Consider the following 21,058-nt stretch of genomic DNA (forward strand, 5'->3'; position numbering starts at 1 on the left):
CATCAACTTTAATATATTTATTCCAACTCCGGGTATTTCCACCGGGAAACGCTAAACTCACGTTTTCCAAAAACATAACAACGTATGAAGTTATTGTACCATGATAAGACATCCGTATTAAGTATTCCGGTTACCTAGGGACCGTCCATAAACTACGTCACGCGAAAAAAAGCATTTTCTGACCCCCCCGTCCCCCCAGATCACGCTTCGTCACGCTTTTCTCAGACCCCTCCCCTAAAAACCACGTCACATTTCTTTACCCCCCCCCTCCGCACTATGATTTGTCTTAATTTACAAATTTAATTTAATTTCTTGAGTGATATGCCGCCCCCTCAGAAATATTTTGCTCGGCTGAAAATTCGAAGTTCTCTTCCGTTTTAAGCTTTTTCCCTCTGATTGACCTTTAGAATTTTAATGTCTGGATGTGCTTTTTATAAGCTTCAAAAAAGTTCCACAAAGCTTAGTTAAAGGGGCACACTTTTTAGGTTTCGACACTGTCACCGAAAACAGACTAATCGAGCTTGAGATTTAGAAAATTTGCCAAAGAATCGAAACCATTTCAATCGGCAGGGGGATTTGATTCATCCTCACAAATAATAGGGGCGAATAAACAGAGACATAAGAGAGTTTACGCTGTTTATTTTAAATGCGCTATTTAAATTGGCTATAAAAAGGTGTTAGTAGATAATTGCTTAAATTTTCTACTATTTAAGCGATGATGGAATAAAAATTTTGGTAAATTATTGTAACGGTGGACTATGCTGTCTTTCTTCTTCTATAACATAAGAGAGCAAATCGGCCTCTTACTGGATTCGTAACAAAATGTGACGTCACGCATCGAAGAACCCCTCCCTCCCCCTTGTCACGGACCGTCACAAATTTAGAAACCCCCTCCCCCCATAAGAGTGTGACGTAGTTTATGGACGGTCCCCTAGGCCCCTATATTATCTTTATTTTTTTTTTAATTCTCTCACGATGTCACGGTGTTCTATAACAATATTGATCTCAATTTGTTCACTAAGAATTTTATTAATTTTATTTATATTATTATTTAATGAAAAACTGAGAAAAATAAAATTCGATATATAAACAGAACCCATTCCCATTTGCGATGTAAATTGAAGACGGGGCCAGCTGGGTTAGAGACAGAGAGAGAGAGAGACGTAGACGCGCCCCAGTTAATAAATTGACAGCGTTAGATGTAAACTTCAGGAGAAAATGTCCGAAAACTAGGATTTTAGTGACATTATCTCGGAGAAAAGAGAGAGTAACGAAAATATATAGAGGGGATCGAGAAAACTGCAGAATGTGACTGCATGAACATCTTCGCGTTTGAAATCTAAATTTCTAATGGCAAGTTTTAGGAGAAAATGAGAATTCGAAACAAGACCAGGGTTAATAGAGTGTCGGATTAAAGGGAGGGTGAAACGAAAAATAAGATAATATTTTCGAAATCCGAAACTATACTCTCTCTCAGTTGAGATTCTCAACCTCAGCAGTCACTTAACCCTAACTAAAAGACATAACTGATTATAGTCTGAAAAGTAATACAAAATGATGGGAGAGCGAAATCTTCCAGATGGGATCGTGGGAATGTAAGGTAGATTTAGGGTTGTCACGAGGAACAAGGCTTAGAAACGCGTCATTGGTTAAAAAGGCCGGGATATATAGCAAGGAGATGTTTATAAATTTGACTAAAGAGTCCTCCTTCATAGCTTCTAAAGAGATATAGAGAAGATGAGAGACATTGAAGAGATAGAAGAGAGAGCAGCAGGGGGGGCAGTAGAGGTTATCAAATATTGACACGCCAGGAGATGATAGAGCCAATTTCCTTCAAGTATACTTTTCCTATACTTTCATTTCCCCCTTCCACTATTGGCTCCTGACTTAAAATGTGTCCGATGATCTCGGCAAAAGCCAATGATGGCTCGTTGCAATACAACGTCGAAGTATAAACACGCGCACCCGGAAGTTTTTTAACCGGAAGTTATCAAATTCTTGAAAAAAATAAAATGAAATTCATTTTGGTTAATTGGGTTGATAATTCTGACAGTATTACGATGTTTAAAAAGGTATAATGAAAAATAAAGGAAAGAAACATTAACTTCAGTTTAGAATACTTCGACCTGTATCGTACCGTATGGGAGTAGGTACTTGGTTGATGTCGGAAGCCAAGGATTTAAAGGGGATTTCCTTCGCTTTAAATAAATCTTATTCTATAGAGGATGAAGCAGCTAGGAGGCGGCCGGGCGACGAGTGACTGGGGAAATCCTTAACAAATTAGTCTCGCTACAAAGTTTGACGAAACGAATTAGGCTTACTCATCCCAAACTTAAAACTATAATAAAAGGATGGAATTGGCTACATCATAACGGAAAATATTTAAATGAAACCGGAAGTTGCAGTGACACAATTAGAGTGTTGGCTCTTAAGGCGCGTTCAGACGATATGTTTGGATTTTTAAATTAAATTCGCTAAGCCAAATTATTTAATATCTTAAATCTTTAATATTTCTTGAATAATTTTAAGATTATGAATTAGTTACTTTATAACGTATCATTAAGAGCTTCGTTTAAAATTGATTTTGTTATTAAAAAGCATAAATTTCATCATCAAGGAACTTTAAACAAATAATAACTCCGTGTTTCCATCCCCTTTTACGAATTTAAAGCGTCGATTACAAAACACAAAACGACTGTTCCCATACACGAAGTTAAAAGAGATTAGGGCTTTTTCCAATAACCGCTTCTTAACGGACTTTTAACTGCCGGAAGCGTTTTCGATTTAGGAATTAAACTTTCTTTTCCCAAACCCCACCTTCCTTTCCTTATTCCTTCAAGGAGAAATCTAGGGAAAATCCTTAAGCTTGGAATAGGTAGCTTTTAAAAAACGAGACAAATTACGGTAGAATCGGTAGGTAAATAAGGAATGTAGAAACTCGTTATAAATTCCAATTCAAAGCTTTTCTAGGCTACGCTCTCTTTACTATAGAGTCATCTCTAACTGGAACGGAAATGCAAACTTCTCCGTGACCAAACGGTATACTAGTTCTTTAATGATTCGGGCAAACCTTGGCACAAAGTGTTACTTTACTTTTCTTAGTTCAGGCATTTTGGATGTTTAGCTCAGCGAGAGAAATAACAGCGGAGAGAGTTAGTTGGCTTTAAGGGGGCTGTTCACTAATTACGTAACGCTACCCGAATCTCGATCTACCTCATCATAATTTAATATCATTTAAGGCACAAATTTCTTTGCAAAGACGCAGCCACTATAAGGCTTTTTCAGTTTTCTCATCTCATTCCTTAACTACGACACACTGTAATTATTTGTATTTATTTCATTCATAGTAAAATACTGTAATTTGTGAACAGCCCCTTATTGGCGTACGTGTGTTGGGGTTAGACAGGCCTAGAGAGAGAAAGAGAAAGAGAGTGGGATGCCTATTTTCTTAATTACAAAAGGGACTTTGGGATTAGGCCCCCGGGAGAAAAGCCCCGTGACCAATTGAGAAATCTATCACACTGAATTGTTCCCCCAGCCCGCTCTCTCACGCCGACACCTTCAATCCATATACGCCCACTATGGCGACTAAAATAGCGTCTGCTCCCAATAGCGAAACTAGACCCATATTGTCTAGGAGAGAAAAGTTGCTCTGACCCACTATTCTTCATATAGGAATTTCTACGCGCCGCCTAGATCCTTACATATTTTTATACTCGATGGCAACTCTCCTTATACCAAGAAGAAGAAGAGCGGAGGAGAGAACTTTGGAGAATGAGGGCAAGGATAGAGACAGGGTGTGTCGCATTGTCACTCCCTGGGCACCATCTTCCCATTAACGTACGAAACTGATATGAGAAAATAGCATCACCCTGTACATTTTCTCGGGGGTCCCTATAGCTCTTTCTATGGCAATGAAGCGTGGACGATACTGGTGGCGCAATTTGTAATTACTCCTTAGCCCGTTTTGTTCCCCAAGCTCAGCGTCCGCGTGGAGAAGTCAAGAAAGCTTTCGTAGATAGTACAATAATAAGCGTTATTATAATGGGCGAGAGAGAAAGAGAGAGTGAAACGACGCAACTATCCTGGCTAAACTAAAGGAAGAGGACCGAAGGAAGGAAAGCAACCACAATTATTGTTATTACAAGTCCGTAATGGAAGCGCTGCAACCCCCCAAATTCCGAAACTAAGATATACCCCCCTACGATTCAGACTGAGTTGGCAATAGGGATAAGCAAAGAGAACTTTATATATATTTACGTTAATTTTTCCTATAACAAATTTTATTTCAAAAAAAATTATTTATTTTACTATTGTCTCTTTTAAAGGGAGGGTGAACAGGAAAAATCTAGTGATTTCTTTTTTTAGAGATGGGCCGATACTAGTTTAAATCGATACCGATATGGCATCCGTATCAGCTAATCTCTAATTCTACAAATTATAAGACCAATCATGCGTGATTAAACATGAATTAAATTTAAGTCCATGAAAAACTTATCAGTCAAATTTAATACGTGAAAATTATAGCCAGTTTGAGTTGAGTTGCATTTTGCGGGTGGTTAGTGTATCGGGGAGATAGATTTCGGTGTACTCGGACGCGAGTAAAGAGCCATTTTTCACAAAGGCGCCAAGACGAGCGAAATGAATTAATCTTTCCAGCCCTATTACATTCCTCGATGCTTATTTCCCCAAAAATTCCCGCTCGCTATCTCGCCTTCTCCATTTTATTTTAACCTCTCTTACTTATTAATATTTCCCTTCAACCCTAATTCCGAGAATATATCCTCAGTTGAATTTAATGGAGAAGAGAAAAATTTGGGACTAGCGCAGTCAAAACTATAAATTTGGAAAATTTTCAAAAGGAACTAGGTTTCAACGAGGCGCCAACCACAACCTATAGTTTCACTACGATTGCCTTGTTTATATTAGAATGTTTTAATTTCATTTACACCGACAAAATTCGTAATTCAGAGTTCATACAACTTTTGGAAAACAAATTTCCCTGAGATTTCCCCCACATACTTCCCTGATTTTAACAGAGTTACGAGCCTCCAAAGTTTAGTGTAATGCTATTCCTATGGAGGGGGTTGTTTGTTTACGTTTTGCTTAATTACTCGGACCCTGTTTGTCGTAGTCCTAAGTTATTAGTATGGTTGGATGGGGGACAAATAGGACTATAACATACTCAAAGGACATCCCCGAATCTCTAGTAGAAACAGAGTTACGAGCCTCCAAAGTATAGTGTAATGTTAATCTTATGGAGGGTATGTTCACGAACATTTTGCTTAATTACTCGGCCCTATTTGACGCAAATTTCCCTGATTTTTACTAAAAATTCGAAATTTCCCCGAATTTTCCATGAGGTATTTGTCAACTATTTATTTCCCAAATTTTTCCAGGTTTTCCCGGCTTTCCAGGTTTGTATGAACCCTGTAATTATATCGATAAAATTGCATATATTTTTGATTAAATCTTGATTGAATGTTTAAATGATTATCGCTATTTTTAATAAAATCTTTCCTGTTTAAATAACGAAACTTTATAAAGCAAGTGATCTGCCCCTCGAGATTTCGCCACATTCGCATTTCTCGTGGAAATTTACGTACATTAGAGCATTTGCATATTTAGATGGCCAGTTTTAAAGGAAATACGCGACGCAATTCTTTAAGAATAACGCAATGAAGAGCCGGCCATTACGAGAGAGAAGAATCAGGAACTATTTCGCCAGGGGAAAAGAAAAAGCTACAACGCGGAACATTACATGATCTAAAATGGGGCAACAGCAGTGTCAAAAAGGGGGTATTAATTTGACAGTCTTTCTTTCACTCTGTCTTGAAAATGAGCTACAAAATAATCAACGAATATAATGAAATATTCCAAGAATATTAAGAATAACGCGGTTATAAAGCCAATATTTCCAAGCATATAATTGTTATTCCATTTTCGCTTAAGAATTGAACCGATTCAAACTTTTGGCAATACCTCAGAATTTAAAAGGATAAAAACAAGTAATTTTGAAAAACGTTACGACCTCTTTTCATTTGTTTATCGCGGTCGATTTCAACATATATCCTCGTAACGTCATTAATAACAGATTAGCCACGCCCCTTTCTTCCCCGACTAACCACTATGCGGTGAGGTAAATGATGACAACTTTGCTAAAGAAACCAAAAAAACAAGCTTAGCCCATTTTCCCCGTTGTAATTGTGTTTAAGTGACATTTACAATAAATTTTAAAACTTCTTTTGGAAGAATTTATATAGTTTGACAAATAAAATATAAAATTCAAATTCCGGAACCTGTCTATCCTCATTATAGTTTTCATTAATTTTTGTAGTAACAGAAGTGAGATGAGACTAGAAGTACTGAGCTAACCAAATTCTTCACTCGGCGAAAGTGAATATCCTTGATAAGACACCAACGGTTTGTCCTCTAGTGGCGGTTTCAGAATTTCCACTCCAAAACGTGAGACGCTCGTGGTGGTAGACGGCCGAACTAGCTTCAAGCACCCGCGTCCGTGTTTCGCCGCTTTAGGTTGAGGGGAAGGGGGTAAGAAATTTTTTTGGAACTCGACCAATTTTTTTCTCTCTAGCGTAGGCGCGATTGAAGCGGCGTAAAATTCTCAAATTTGTTCACTAATGCCAGGATCTATTACCAATGCTAGAGCCCTGCACTTCTAGTCTCATCTCACTTCTGGTAGTAAGTATTATAACGCGAATAAGTAAGAAAATAAATGAGATACGTTAAACATTCCCAAACTTATGACGTTTTTAGGCAAAAGCTCTTCCGTTAGAAACCTTTTCAGACTGAACAAAACAACCGTATTATTCCAACTCAAGTAGTTACGATCATTTCTTTGGAAACTCGCGTCCTTATACTTCTAAAACCGAAATAAAAAATTGTATTTTTCGATGGAATAAATTGAGAGTAGATTTTTATATTTTCTCTGACAAGGGTATAGAACCCGGGGCACGCATTAGAAATGAGATCCTCGAAAAAACAAAATTCCAAATTCAGAAAAATAGAGAAATACAAAAGACACGTGCCAAGGGCTTAGACATTTTTTATACTACCTTATATAACTATATATTTATTTAGTAGAAGGTTTGAAAAACTGGAGGAAACGAAAAAAATAACATATTTTAACGTAAAATCAATATGAAAAGTTTGGTTTTTGGGGTTTCCAAGATGGCCCTCGAAAAAAACATTGATTACATTTAAAAAACTTTCCTAGAACTAGCGTAGTTTTGCATTTCCAACAAATTCGCTTTTCAGTTCAGAATAATACAGTTTTTCAAGGAATCGTAGACGAGATGACTCAAAAATATGTCATTCATTTATAATACGAATGTTTGAAGAAAATATAATATATTTCCAATAAACAAATTCGTATATAGAATACGTTGAAATACAAGTACAGTAAGGATCCCAAATTAAATCCCAGTAGATAATCCTATAAAGGCGACTCAATTAGTAAGAAACCCATTTTTTTTTTTCCAACTCCAATTACTGTTTCCCCAAATAATTTTTTTTCCTTCGTCTAGACCTAATTGATAAGGATCTCGTGCAGTCCTACGAGAATGACAATGAATACTAATAAAAAAAAAAGGAACACGGCTAAACTCCCCTCTCCCCTTCTCAAATTGTCAGAATAAATCGGGCATTTGACTACAATACATTCCCCTACAATGAATTCAATGCAAAATTTGGGAGGAGCGACTTCGTGTGCTAGAACAGAGAATTTACTCATTTCTAAAAAGAATATTTGCTTGCAATTTGAGAAGAAACTATGGCTAAAGCCGCACCAAAATCTAATTCGACATACGTAAAAAACTTCGCGGGTTCAATTTGAAAATTTTCAATTTCGTGGGACAGTGTCTAGATGGCGCCTTTTCTTTAGTCCACCATAGCTCCCTCGATCATGCCTTACCGACGCGTAATCGAGTGATAAATTTCAACTAATTTGACAAGGCAATTACTGAAAAATGTAGACTTAAAAATTTATCATCTCGTTTCACAATCTTAAATTTAAATTTTATTTAATCCTCGCTCCTTAAAAGGGTTAAGAACAACGGAACAGGGTAGAATTAAATAAATTCATGGCAATTGCGATAGAAAAGTGTAGGAGGAGAAAGAGAAAATGAGAGAAACGGATTCATTCAACGAAAAAAAAAAATCATCTCGAGGGAAATTGCGGAAGCAGAGGGTTAGACTGAACTGAACCACGCGGTATAGTGTACTTCCAGGAAGCTGGCACTTCTTGGTTCGTGCAGTATAGTCGCTTCAGCCTGGCACCAGCCAGCAGCCAGCGCGGACCATGGAAAGCAACTAGGACTAGGAGGCGCAATAAAATAAAAATCGGTCTGCTGCATGCTGCTCTAAAACAGGCTGAAAGAATTTCATGCAAATAGCAATGCTGCTAAGGAAAGCAAAATCGATGCGGTGCTTGCTTGGCTCGGCGCACAGACTCCGAGATGCTGCCTGGTATTCAATTGGAAGGCTAAGGGGTCATAGGGATGATTGTGGAACAATGAGAAAGGGGTGGGACTAAGCGGGGGGAGGTAGGAGAGAGAGAGAGATTGTGCCATTATCCGGGAATTCCCGGGAAAAGAGATTAATTTCGAGCAAATGGTGGCATTCAGGCTTTTATAAGCTTACACGGACAACCTTATTACATACTGAATGGCCGCGGTTCCAGGGATAAAGTTATATTTGACTATATATAGTTAGGGCTTCATATTTGAAGGATTTATTTCATTATTAAGACGTTGTGGGTGGGTTAATAACAATTGCAAAATTCAGGCTATATTTCTGAAACACACTCTACCCAAAAACCCTTCAGATACGTTGTTGATTCTAGTTCTGTGCTGAAGTAGGTTTATATTGTTAAGAACTAGATGTTCCATAAACATTTCTAATACACCGCCATCTTTGAAAAATGGTGGACAGATAAGGTACTAAAACATTACAGCGTTTAATTTCAACCAAATTCAAGGACATACTGCGGGGTTCAACAAACGCCCCAACTTATTATAATTTTGGTAAATTCGTTTCACCGTATTGTATTTTAATATCCCGTACGTGAGCGTGCATAAGAAACAAAAAGCAATATAGAGTTCTCAACATCAATTAGCCGGAAAACCAGACGCGTCCGCTCGCTCTATACTAACTAATCCCAACAAGAAGATTAGAAAATTAAACGGGCCGGCTACAACAATTAATACTATAGAAAGTGACTAAAGAGGCCAATACGACGTAACAGACCCCCTTAATAAAGAGTAACGAAACCTAACTGCCTTTGACTACATTACGCTTTATGGATATTTAACACGGAGTGCTACTACCATATTAAATAAACCATTGAAGACCGTTTTAAACGCGACTAAAGGACAAGACGCGTAGGAAAGAATGCGAGTTATAAAAATAAGAAAAGAAGTCTACGCGTATTTCAGTCAAACTTGCAATGGATCGTATATAGTTAGGCAGGAATAACCAATGTAAATATCGCCTATGAAAAAAGTAGTCCGAGTCAAACTCCGATGGAATCCGGCGCAAATAATAAGTGTCATAATAGATATAAAACTGAAGGGCAAGTATCACGAAATAAAAATTCGGGTATAATTTTACTTTCAACCCCAATAATGTAAGGGTAAAAAAATTCCATAACTACAATGGCGACGGATAAATTTCTAAGAGATATAAATGGCCAATAGGCAAATATTTATACTTCAAAGAGGATCAATGTTTCTCGGGAGACTAGTTCTTAAAGAAATTATTTTATTCAGTTGCAAGCGTCGAAGGCGGGCAGGCAGGCACTCCCCTTTCAAACAGGAAATAATTTGTTAAAAGATAATGAACGTTTAAATATCAGCCTCTTTTCCAAGTCCTCACAAAGAACGAATTCAAAGACATTTCTAAACAGAGTGGGTTAGCCATTCGAAGCCAATAATATCTATAAACAACCTTTAGTAACTCCCCCATTAACCGAAGCCTCGGAATTAATTAATTCTTCGTCCTTAGTTCAGTTATCGCTCCCATTCAAATATCTAAGCCACCCTGTACACGTTGAAAGTTAAGATAGTGAAAAAAGTATGGTAGTACAAGTGAAAGAGAAAGTTTAGCTTCTTGGGGGCTCATAGCAGAGACGGCCGCCGCCCCCGGTTGTTTAAAGAAATTGGAAAAGAAAATAGACTGCAGCCATTTAGTTTTATAGAGTATATCATGATCATAAAAAGTTTCAAACTTTGCGCTGTTAGACCTCGAGATCTAAAAAGCAAGAAGTCTAAATAGGCCTTTTTTTTCTCCTCGATTTTAGATATTACGGTTATGGTTTTAAAGGGAGTATGAAGCGGGATTGCAATAACTCGTCGATAGAGGAAACTTTTTATGAATTCTTGAAAACAGCTTATTTTAGGCAACGTTTTGGGCTATAATTAAGATTTCCCCGCTTCTGAACAAAGTTACCGAAGATGCTCAATCGCGAATCGTAACTTGGAAAGCTTTAGGTCACTAAGGTATCAATTAAATATTGTCTAGTAATTATTCATTAATTATATAAATTTCTCTTACGCTTTCCCTTTAAAACTTGACTATAGGGGGGGGGGGGTGAAAGAATCGGAATTTTTCTAGACGTTCTACTTTCGAGAGGGAAATTTCGCATCCGTTTAAAACGGAAGAGTATAAATTTGAAAAGACGCTGAGAGCTTTTCGAGAATATCTTCCCTACGGAATACTCGACCACGCACATTCCGAACTGCGCCCGCTTTCATTTAAAGAAACAAAAAAAGTAAAAATACAGGACCCACTTACGTTTGTTAAGGGATCGCCAAGCAATTTGGAAATTCAAATATTGCGAAACATCGATCTATCGATTTGTTCTAAAGAATGATTCCCCCCACCCCACCCCCATGTGTTCGCTTTTATATAAATGTCTTCGTTAATTAATCAAAGGTCAAAGGTTACCGTGGGAATAATTAATTCTAACGAAGTGGGATGAACTAATTGGATTGGGCACGCCATCTATAGAAGTTTATTATTAGATTCAGTATAAATATTTCACTACGCGATGACGTAAAGGTCAGGGTTAAATTTATAAACAAAATTAGGCTAATTTAGGTCAGATAATTAATAGTAACCTAATTAGTTCGTCGTTAAATGTAGAGTGAAAGTGGTTACTGTCGTCTCGGTGCAGGGTTCGTGAATAGTTTTGAAAAGCCACGTTTCCCTAAATATCATTTACACGGTTCTTCCGATGATATTTGGCGATTCGTAGGAACCCTGTCCTGTCCATGGATGGAGAATTATTAAGTTTAGGTCTTGCAGGGAAAAGGGGAAATATTGGAGGGACGACGCGTCCTCTGGCGCCAGTAATTGAAAACAAGGTTGTCGAACATTGACTTTGCAATCGATAATCGAAGAGATACGCCACTGTTTGCCTAGCCCCCCCCCCTCTCTCTCACTCTCTCTGTTATCAGGCAAAAAACCCATCATCCTCACACACACACTTCATCGAGGGGTCGGACGTTTAGGAGAAAGTGTACGGGATTTCGAAATCCAATTTGATTTCGTCGGATTTCATCGTATTTCATTTGATTTTGTTTGATTTCAGATCTCGATAAAATCCAATGGATTTCATAGAATTTTGCGATTTTTCCCGTGATTCCGTCGGATTTTGCTATTTTTACCGTGATTTCGACGGATTTTGCGATACTTCCCTTGATTTCGTTGGATTTTGAGGTTTTTCGCGTGATTTCCTCGGATTTTGAGATTTTTCCCCGTGATTTCGTCTGATTTTGTGATTTCTTTTGATTTTGGATTTCGCGAATTTTGTAATGGATTTCACGATTTCTTTACTGATTTTGTGATTTCGCTTCTGACTTCGTGATTTCTATGTTGATTTCGTGAGTTCTTTATTGATTTCGTGATTTTTTTTACTGATTTCGTGATTTCGCTTCTGATTTCGTGATTTCTTTGTTGATTTCGTGATTTCTTTGTTGATTTTGTGATTTTTTTACTGATTTTGTGATTTCGTTGCTGATTTCGGATTTTTTATTTTATTTCGAAATCAGCATTGATTTCGGATTTCTTAAATTGGATTTCACGGGTAGCGTACAGGATTTCATGAATGACCGACCCCTCACACTCCATCCTTAGGCCCAAAAGAAAATCCAAGAAATAATCCTCCTCCCCCTTGGATAAAACCTTTATATAAGACGCGCTCTGTCAAAGGGATGCTGAAATTGCAATCGCGGCGGCAACGGCCTTATTCAATTATTTGCGCCGCTCTAAATGATTCCAATTATTAAATTGTGGCCAATTAACCAGGGCACAAATTTGCACTACCATTAATTCCGCGCAAGTCGCCAAAAGGAGGACAACATTCTTTTTCTTGGGCAGCGAATTTCTTTCAAACCTACAGAAAAACTCATTCTGTTAGGAGCAAGTACAGTAGTTTTTATGGGAAATAAATTTGAGTCGAAAATGCTCCGTGGCATTTTGTCCTAAGGGAAACCGTTTACGAGTTATAATTAGAGTGTTTTACTTATGCAACTGATTTAACAATGCTAATTAAATTTAAGGAGTCATCCGTAAAACAATTCAATCATAATTAATTAGGTCAAAATGTAATAGAACATTTTCTACTCAAAATAGCTAATAAAACTGACTGTACTTCGCTCCTGTATCGTAACTACCTTTTTTGTAACACCTGGTATAGGCATTGTCCGCAAAGCTAAACTTAAAGGGATAGAATCGATGTTTTGGCTACTAATGAAAAGATTTCATATTTTAAAATCAGATAGAACCTAAAATTACGTTTTCAAAAATATATATATATTGATACTTTTAATAACTTAACTATTTTTAATTAATTTTTAAAAGTATTGTTTTTTGGGACTGCTCCGATCACTACCCCCTCCTGCGTCGTTTGGCAAAAACACGGTTGAAACATCTACCCACCCCTCCATACGCTCCTCTTATTTGAAGATATGGTAGCTTTACGACTAACAGTAGTTTTCATACTATTTCACTTCTGGATCACAAATAAACTTGGCCTTAACTTTTATTTCGATTTACGTGTTTTGAGAGGCGTGAAAGAAGCTAAATAGTTTCATAGCAATTAAATCGTTTAAGTAAGAGGTTTAGCACATTTAATTTGAAAAATAAATCTTAAAAGCTTGAATTTAGGGCCACTTAGAATAAAAAAATCGATCATGGAAACTAAGCCTTTGCCAAAATGTCGTTGAAAGTGCGTTGTTTTTGACTGTACCAATACAGACTCGGACAAATCTCTGTCATTTCATAGTCTACCAAGTAACGAATTATCCGAATTTGAATTTTCCTCACTTGACTCACGAATTTCGAAAGATTCAACCGAGTCTAAACTATCGGATTCTACTACAGAGTCAGGCCCGTCTGATATTTCGGATTCCGAGCTACGACTCGACGTCGACGATGACATTTTCTATTTGGCTCCTGTAGCAGACGACGGAAAAAAAACCTACTATCCTCAACTTGAGTTCCCCTACATTCTCCTATTTCCAAACAACCAATGAATCAAGAGACATTTACAACGTCATAGTGTGAAAAACAAGTTGGGCAGTATTTCGCGGCTAGTTTGAATTTCAAAATATCTAACGTACTTTTCTTAATTTTAAACGTTTTAATTCGATTTTTACCTCTCCGAGTGACGATGACGTCACGGAGAGGTATTACACTGGACGTGTCTGTCTGTCTGTCTGTCTGTGTGTCTGTCTGTCTGTCTGTCTGTCAGACCCCACGTGACCGCGTTCGCAGTTTACAAATCGGAGCAAACAAATACCCGATTTCCGGAACGCGTTCGCGGTTCACGGAAATTCGGCCATTCATCTGCCAACACCAGTCTTTTTAACTGGCTTCTAAGGACCACAATGTGCTAGTCTTTGTCCATCCCACATGGACATTAGCCTGTACTTGCCTGCTCGTAAGCACCACCATCTTCTGTTCTTCGTTAATTTCACCTTGACACCAGCTTCTATGCACCACCATCTTCTGTTCTTCGTCAATTCCACATTGACACCAGCTTCTATGCACCACCATCTTCTGTTCTTCGTCAATTCCACATTGACACCAGCTTCTATGCACCACCATCTTCTGTTCTTCGTCAATTCCACATTGACACCAGCTTCTATGTACCACCATCTTCAGGTCTTTGTCCATTCCACATGGACGCCAGTCAGTACATTCTGGCTTCTTTTCCTTCGTCATCGTTTGGTTTCAAGATATACGCGGCGATCGGCTAGGGTTACGAGAAACGTCTAGCCTCCCAATGGCAGGGCTTCCACCATCGGTTCACGCGAATGCGTTTTTATCTTTTATTATAATGGAAACGAATCGTATATATACCTCGAAATTTGAAGAAAGCGGGCAAGAGGGGTACCCTTCACTTTGAACGTCAATATTAGCAAAGTTTCGAAAGATAATAGGAACAACTTTATTTTAAACGATTTAACTATTTTTAAAGGTATTTACTGGCGATTAAAATAATTAATATCATTTATATTTAATTAATTATTTAAGATAAACTTATTTCTTTGAAGTGACACAAGTGAGAATTTATATAGAACGAGTAATGAAGATTGCATCTGAATCGAAACACTACACGCATATCAAAGATAATATAAAGCGAGTAGGATGATAAGATCTCTTACAAAACGATAACATTTCCTTTTTGCAGAATATTAAATGGAAATATTTTAAATAATTTTCGGCATTACGATTCTTTTAGTAGTTGTGTAGCTATAAAGCTCTGTTTCATCTCAATATTCCAAGAACATCTTTTGATATTAAAATTTCAAATTTGGTGTTTACTTTTTAATTCAGCTTTACTACATTTATATATAGCGTAAACGCAACCTTTAATGTCACTTCATAATATGGATTTCAATACTTCGTCTCTCTGTAAGTGTTGAAGCGATTGAGTGAGTCGAAAGATAAATACACATCCTATATTTTAGTTGTACCATGCGTACCACAATGTTGCCAGGCGTTTATTGAAGGATGCTTGGGTACTTGGTACAGACTATTACGTCTACCAAGTTTCCTAGCATCCAAGAATAAATAGGATTCATAGAAGCCAGTGTTAAGGGCATGTCATGGGTCAAGTTGTTAAATATATCGACGCAGTTAAATAGCTGATGGCATTATTTTATGCACTTTCTCATTGCGTTTCGAGAGGAAGTTCAACTTTGGCACGGACGACAGATGGCGCTCTTAACCTTCTACCCCCAAAAATCGCTTTTGTCTGCTCGGTTTCCCCTTCCGCGGTTTTTCGTTATAAACTTATGATTTAACGAACTGAGAAGATAAAATTTCATATTTCCTAAGACAGATAAGCTTCTACTCCTTTCATCTTACTCCCAGTTAGATTTAACCTTGTTAAAACATAATCAGATGAATTTGAGTTACAATGCCGTAAAATCCTCTGCATACAGTTACCTAGGAGTGATAGAGACATTTTTACCGATGTCTAGAGATGATAAACTTAAGCGAAATTGTTTTACGTTTGAATAAAAATACCGCTTCCAGTAGTGGGTTTATAGTACTCCTTGTTTGTGTAAGATTAGTGTAGCTGTAGAGCGTAATCATGATAAACGCTTAAAAATATATATTTTCAATAAAAACACCGCTTCCACTAGTGGATTTATACTCCTTGTTTGTGTAAGATTAGTGTAGGTGTAGAGAGTAATCATTATAAACGCTTAAAAATATATTTTCAAAAATGAAGAATATAGAACATTTATTTTGTATCAAAAAATATTTTGGTGCTAAGATTGCTTTAGAAAAATCCAAACGGCTAGGTATTGGTAAAAAAGACATGTGTAAGCTATTTGTAGATGAGATAATTGTTTTACATGTTTTAAATGAGACTAAAACTTCCACTATTGTGTCTAAAAAAGTGCTGGCAATGTATATTTTTTAAATATGACGGAATTGCGGTTGATATGATAGCGCCGTATTTGCGAAAAAGACCTTTTTTTAAACAGTTGAATCACTTCGATAGAATTTCAAGAGAAGAAGTTAAGCGTTAAATTTGCTCGATTAATTTTGTTCGGAAAATAATATATTTAAGCGCTACGTATTACTGAAGGAGATTGATTTTGCCAATCTTTGTGAGTATTTAACTGTTTAATAATTATTTTGGTTAAGTGGGAGCCTAGCTTATGTGTTATTGGGTTGTGGCTTCCATGTTTTGGGGACATTTGCTTTTTGTGTGGCGAGGTATGATTCAGCTTTGATATGGACAAATGTTACAAATCATACTGGTAGACTAAGAATACGGTTGAGGTATAGCGAGAGAGTAGAGTTTCCACAGCAATTGAGAGATATTGAAAAGGCTTGAACAATTGACTATTTTAAAATTGAATTCCTGCACTTGCAAAGAATTTAAAAAAGCGAAAGATGCATATATTTAGGTTGTTTAAGGGGTAGTGATAGTCATCTCCACTCGGAGAGGTAATATTTTGGCTTTCCCAACTTGTTTTTTTGGCACACATAATTTTAGGCACATTTTTTTACCTAAAACTGCCCTCATCTTGTACTAGTCGGAAAACGTTGATCCTATCCCTTTAAATCCAACAATTTCCTGCTGGACAAACAGGAAATTTTACAACTATTTACTAACAAATTTGCATTTGACCATGATTTGACGACTATTCACCAGAAGGGTTTGCGTCTACAAGTAGACGTACACGCTCGGGGAGGAGATTAATCTCTAATTATCCGTGTAGATGAAACTTAACCAATCACGTGTTAAAAGATAAGGATATTGTAACTAAAAATGAAACAATAGCATTCAATTGATGTTTTTAAGCAAGGACATTTCCTCGGGGCTTTTAAAATTAATTACAGCGCACATCTGTCAAATTGCTTTTAGTAATAAAAGTTATACTATAACGATTTATAACGCGAAAATCTAAAAAGCTGCTTGTAATAAGAGAAGTCGAAAAGATCATTATCTTTACGATGAAAGCTATAGTCTTACAAGGAGCGCGCGATAATTTCGAGATTGGTTTTCAAATTTCGATAAAACTGCAGCATGAACACCCCTTTCATATCGCGCATTCCAAATATTAAAATGAAAACCTAGCATTATCTCGCGAGAACTCCGGGTCTCATAATCGTAAAAAGACTTTAGAAAGAAATCAACTTTCTTAACCTAATTAACATATCTAATAGCTTATATTGATAATATAGCGCGTAATCTTAAATTATTGCGCTGAAATTTGACAAACTAATTTACGGTATACTGATAAAATTTAATTTAAACTGATTTACGTTCGTATTACGTTGCAACTTTATCAATTTTCCATGGCCGGATTAATTAAGTTCGCATTTAGAGAATTTACTGCTGGGAGAAGTGACTGGCCTACAAAATGACCAATGGTTTTAGTTTTTGGGGGCCAAATTATTTTAATATCTTTTACCCGTAAGTATTCGAATATTAGCAATTCCCGAAAGATTTATCAAGACACCGAATTAACTGAATTTTCACGTAGTTGGGCATTACGTTATAATGCGAACTAGACTTCAGTAATTTAACATTTTGCGGAACAGACCCTATAGTTGGTTAAACTTGGAAAACGGCTAGAGTTATCAATTAGCCCTCGATTTATAATACCATCTAATAATTAATAACAAATCTCCCCTTACCAAATGACGCGATTACAATATCGGGGATTCAATTTAACCTTATAGACCTAACGGGGAGCTTAAAACAGCATCCAGGGAATTTTAGATAAATTAGGGCTAATGAGGGAGAGAAAAAACCACCGCGGAATTAGAAAGGTCAGGGGCCTAACTGTAAAGCCTGGTTCCCACTTGGCGAAAAAAAGCACGCGAAATGTGTATTCGCCGGCTGAAACTTCTTGACGATTATTTATTCGCCAGAGCCGGCGTTCCCATTTAGCGCGAAATTTGAAGAGATCGCGCGCGAGATTTTCTTTCACGTTAAGCCTAATTATTTTCTTGCGAATTAAAAATGGAAAACCTAAACAAAATAAATAATAAAAATAGCCTTTGTTTAAATTTAACGTTTCAAAAATGTCTTTCGGGAAATGAGAGGTGACCACGAGTTTCTTCAGGTAAAGAAATATTGAATTATCAGAACTTTAATTTAGATTCTATCAATGTAGTTTTCACTTATATATTGTAACCGATGTTCCCCCATTGTGTATTTGTGTTGTGCTAAAACATAAAACAGTAGTAGGCTTAAAATAAAACTTAAGTGATCGACAAAAGAAAGGAGGCATTACAAAATTCTGAATCTGGGTTTTGATTGGTTACTTTTAGGGCGAATTTGTTTCCCCTTTTCGCCTCGACTAAAAAAATAGAACAAGTCGCTCAGTTCCGCGAATACGATTTTTTGCCGGCGAATATCAAAAATTCGCTCAATTTTATCGCTCTGATCATTTCGCGTTGAAATTTCGCCCTATTTTCGCCAAGTGGGAACCAGGCTTTACAAATAGCTAATACCGGACGCCCTCGCCCTTGAAAACGCGACCAAGCGTAGCGCCAAAATAAAAGAACCTGAAAATAATTATTAAAGGTGTGATAAAAACGTGGTACTCACTTTCCAATCAGCTCGCAGAGTTCGTAAACGTCGTCGAAAAGTACTTCGTCTTCAGCCATGGTGCAATTTTATTTTATCGATGTTATGTCCTTTCTCGCACTTTCTCCGTGATTTTTGCCTCCGATATTTAGCTCCAACGCGTGGGGGTAATCTGAAGCGAATAATTACGCGATAATTTTACCGTCACAGTCTCTACGGGCACTCGGTGGACAACGCGCGAAAATCCTCTACGGCCACGGTTAGGCCTAACTCAAAACACGGCGCCGCGGGGCCACTTCCCGGTGGTGCTTTTAGGCCAATCTTACGAACGAAACCCCTGACGAATTAATGGTCATTTGAGCGGCCAGAAAAACGTTTTATTGACCGGTACACGCCCGATTCGACTCACCCATACTACGATGTAGATTTAAGTTCAATAAACCCGGCTTAAAACGCGTATTTTTTAGCCCTATTTCTCGCGATGTCTATTTGCCCGACTGGACGACGTCTAGAGACGCGATTTATCGCCTTCGTCAGCGTAAGAATCAAGCGAGTGAGAGAAATCCCGGCGCGAAGCCCTAGCGGCAAAAACAATCGAAGGAGGACTAGAAAATACCACTCAACTGCCAGCTCCTTTTATAACTAAACTCTGAAACATCACCGCTCTCGCGTTTTTGATCTACTTTATAAATGAGTAGATTAATTCCAATCTAAAGCGAAAGACTTGTCTATGACTTGAATTAAAAGCTACCAAAATTAGATCCACTTAAACAGCGCAGTTTTTATTCCCTACGATATTTTCTTCCGACGAATTCCGGAAATTTGCGTTTGACGCATGCGCAAAAATTAAGCGATCGATGTTCGTAAATGACGTAGCGACATCTTGGTAGCGGGTATCGCAAACTCTAAAAATTCTTAAAAATTTAAACTTTACCGCGTAAATTAGAATGGAACCATAACTTAGCATAATTTACCATCATTTTATAAAATATTATTGGCGTTTTCAACTTATGTAATTATGAACCAGAACCAAACCAAGTTGTAAAACCCCCTAGTGTGATTGTAGGGAGAGGGCAAACCCATTCTTGCCACGTCATAGGCATATATCTCTTACCTCGATTCCATCCCCCTAACGGGGGAATTAGCCTTATTCCTGATCAGCGCCACCTAATCATAGCGGTGACTTTGAGAACTACTGTAAGCGGCAAGCCAATCAGATGTCGCTAAAATCTGGTGACGTCACTGACTGGCACTCTCGGGTCTTACCAAAAATGACGTCACCAGATTTTAGCGACATCTGATTGGCTTGCCGCTTACAGTAGTTCTCAAAGTCGCCGCTATGGGTAGGTGGCGCTGATCAGGAATAAGGCTAATTTCAGTATCGCGCCTACAAACGCTCCCCTAAGTAGAGGTATAAAATGACGTCGGATGTTCTTTCCCTCCCTGACAAACGCCCTCTCCCTATAAACGATATAAATATTCAAAACCCAAAAAAATTACGAGTAAAAGGAAAAGCCCCAAGTGACTACGCCGACCAAAACTAAAATAAAATATGATTTTTAACTTACACGAATTGCAGTTAATTATTTCCAAGATCTTAAGCCTAATTTCCTTCAATTACGACTAATTCGATTAATTTTAATTGATGAATAAAATAATATCCATCACACGAATGACAAAGAAAAAACCTTTATTGAGCTCTCAGAAATACAATAATATTTAATAATAATAGAACAAGTGTGGTTGGTTATAATATGTTTAAGGGGTTAATATTGTTACGAAGAATGAAGTAAGTTAAACTGTTTTAAGGATTAATACAATATGAATTTAAAATTAAGTTCAGGTGTCCATTAGATCGTTGGTCATAGCCATAAGTTGTCTGAGTAGGGTTTCCTTTTCTTTACGCAACTTTTGTTCTATTTTCAAGGCTTCGTCAATGGTGTCATCTAACTCTTTCAAAATCTTCAGATCGTAGGCTTGGCTTTGACCCAAATGATTGGCTGTATCCTCGAAGAACTTTTGACTTTCTCGACCAGCTTCCAAAGCTACATCTTTAAGCGAGATAGCAATGTTTCCATCAATTTTCGGTTGCTTCAAGTTCGATGCCCCATCCATGGTGGTTGAAACGGTGCATTCATGGAACGAAGGGGTGGTTTCTGCAGAGCCTACGTCAATTTTCATTGGTTGATTTTCAACATAACGACGTTTTTGAGTTGGTTTAGACGGAGCCTCTCTTTGCTTCATGGGTACGTCGCGTTGTTGATTGAAGTGTGCTCCGTCGCTCTGTTTCATCTCTCGTTGAGGCTCATTAGTTGAGAAAAATTTATCATTTACTCCAAAATCAAAGTGAGAGTCCTGATTTCTCGCCTTTGGATTTTGGAAATCTTGAGCGAAAGGCTCAGCGAAAGATATGTGTTTTTCGCATTGAGTTTCTCCTTCTTGGGGTTTGTTGGTGGCGAAAAACTCCATTCC

At 37.5% G+C, this 21,058-nt stretch overlaps 1 protein-coding gene across 4 annotated transcripts in view; it reads right to left on the reverse strand.

Moving 5' to 3' along the window:
• Nucleotides 1–19,363, reverse strand: part of CASK (peripheral plasma membrane protein CASK) — a 168,472-nt gene extending 149,109 nt beyond the window's left edge. For 2 of the 4 annotated variants that reach the window (XM_089844291.1, XM_089844289.1), the window contains exon 1: nucleotides 18,608–19,361. In XM_089844291.1, coding sequence (XP_089700417.1) covers nucleotides 18,608–18,666 — 59 coding nt within the window. In that variant the 5' untranslated portion in view covers nucleotides 18,667–19,361. Of the gene's footprint in view, nucleotides 1–18,607 lie in introns of all 4 variants that reach the window. The other 2 variants (XM_089844290.1, XM_089844288.1) reach the window with 2 other exon arrangements.
• Between the last annotated feature and the right edge of the window lie 1,695 nt (nucleotides 19,364–21,058).

The sequence above is a fragment of the Phalangium opilio genome, unplaced genomic scaffold (genome assembly GCF_054372755.1).
Source record: "Phalangium opilio isolate 3A_F unplaced genomic scaffold, DU_Popi_V2 ptg000075l_1, whole genome shotgun sequence".
In the NCBI taxonomy this organism is placed as follows: domain Eukaryota; kingdom Metazoa; phylum Arthropoda; class Arachnida; order Opiliones; family Phalangiidae; genus Phalangium; species Phalangium opilio.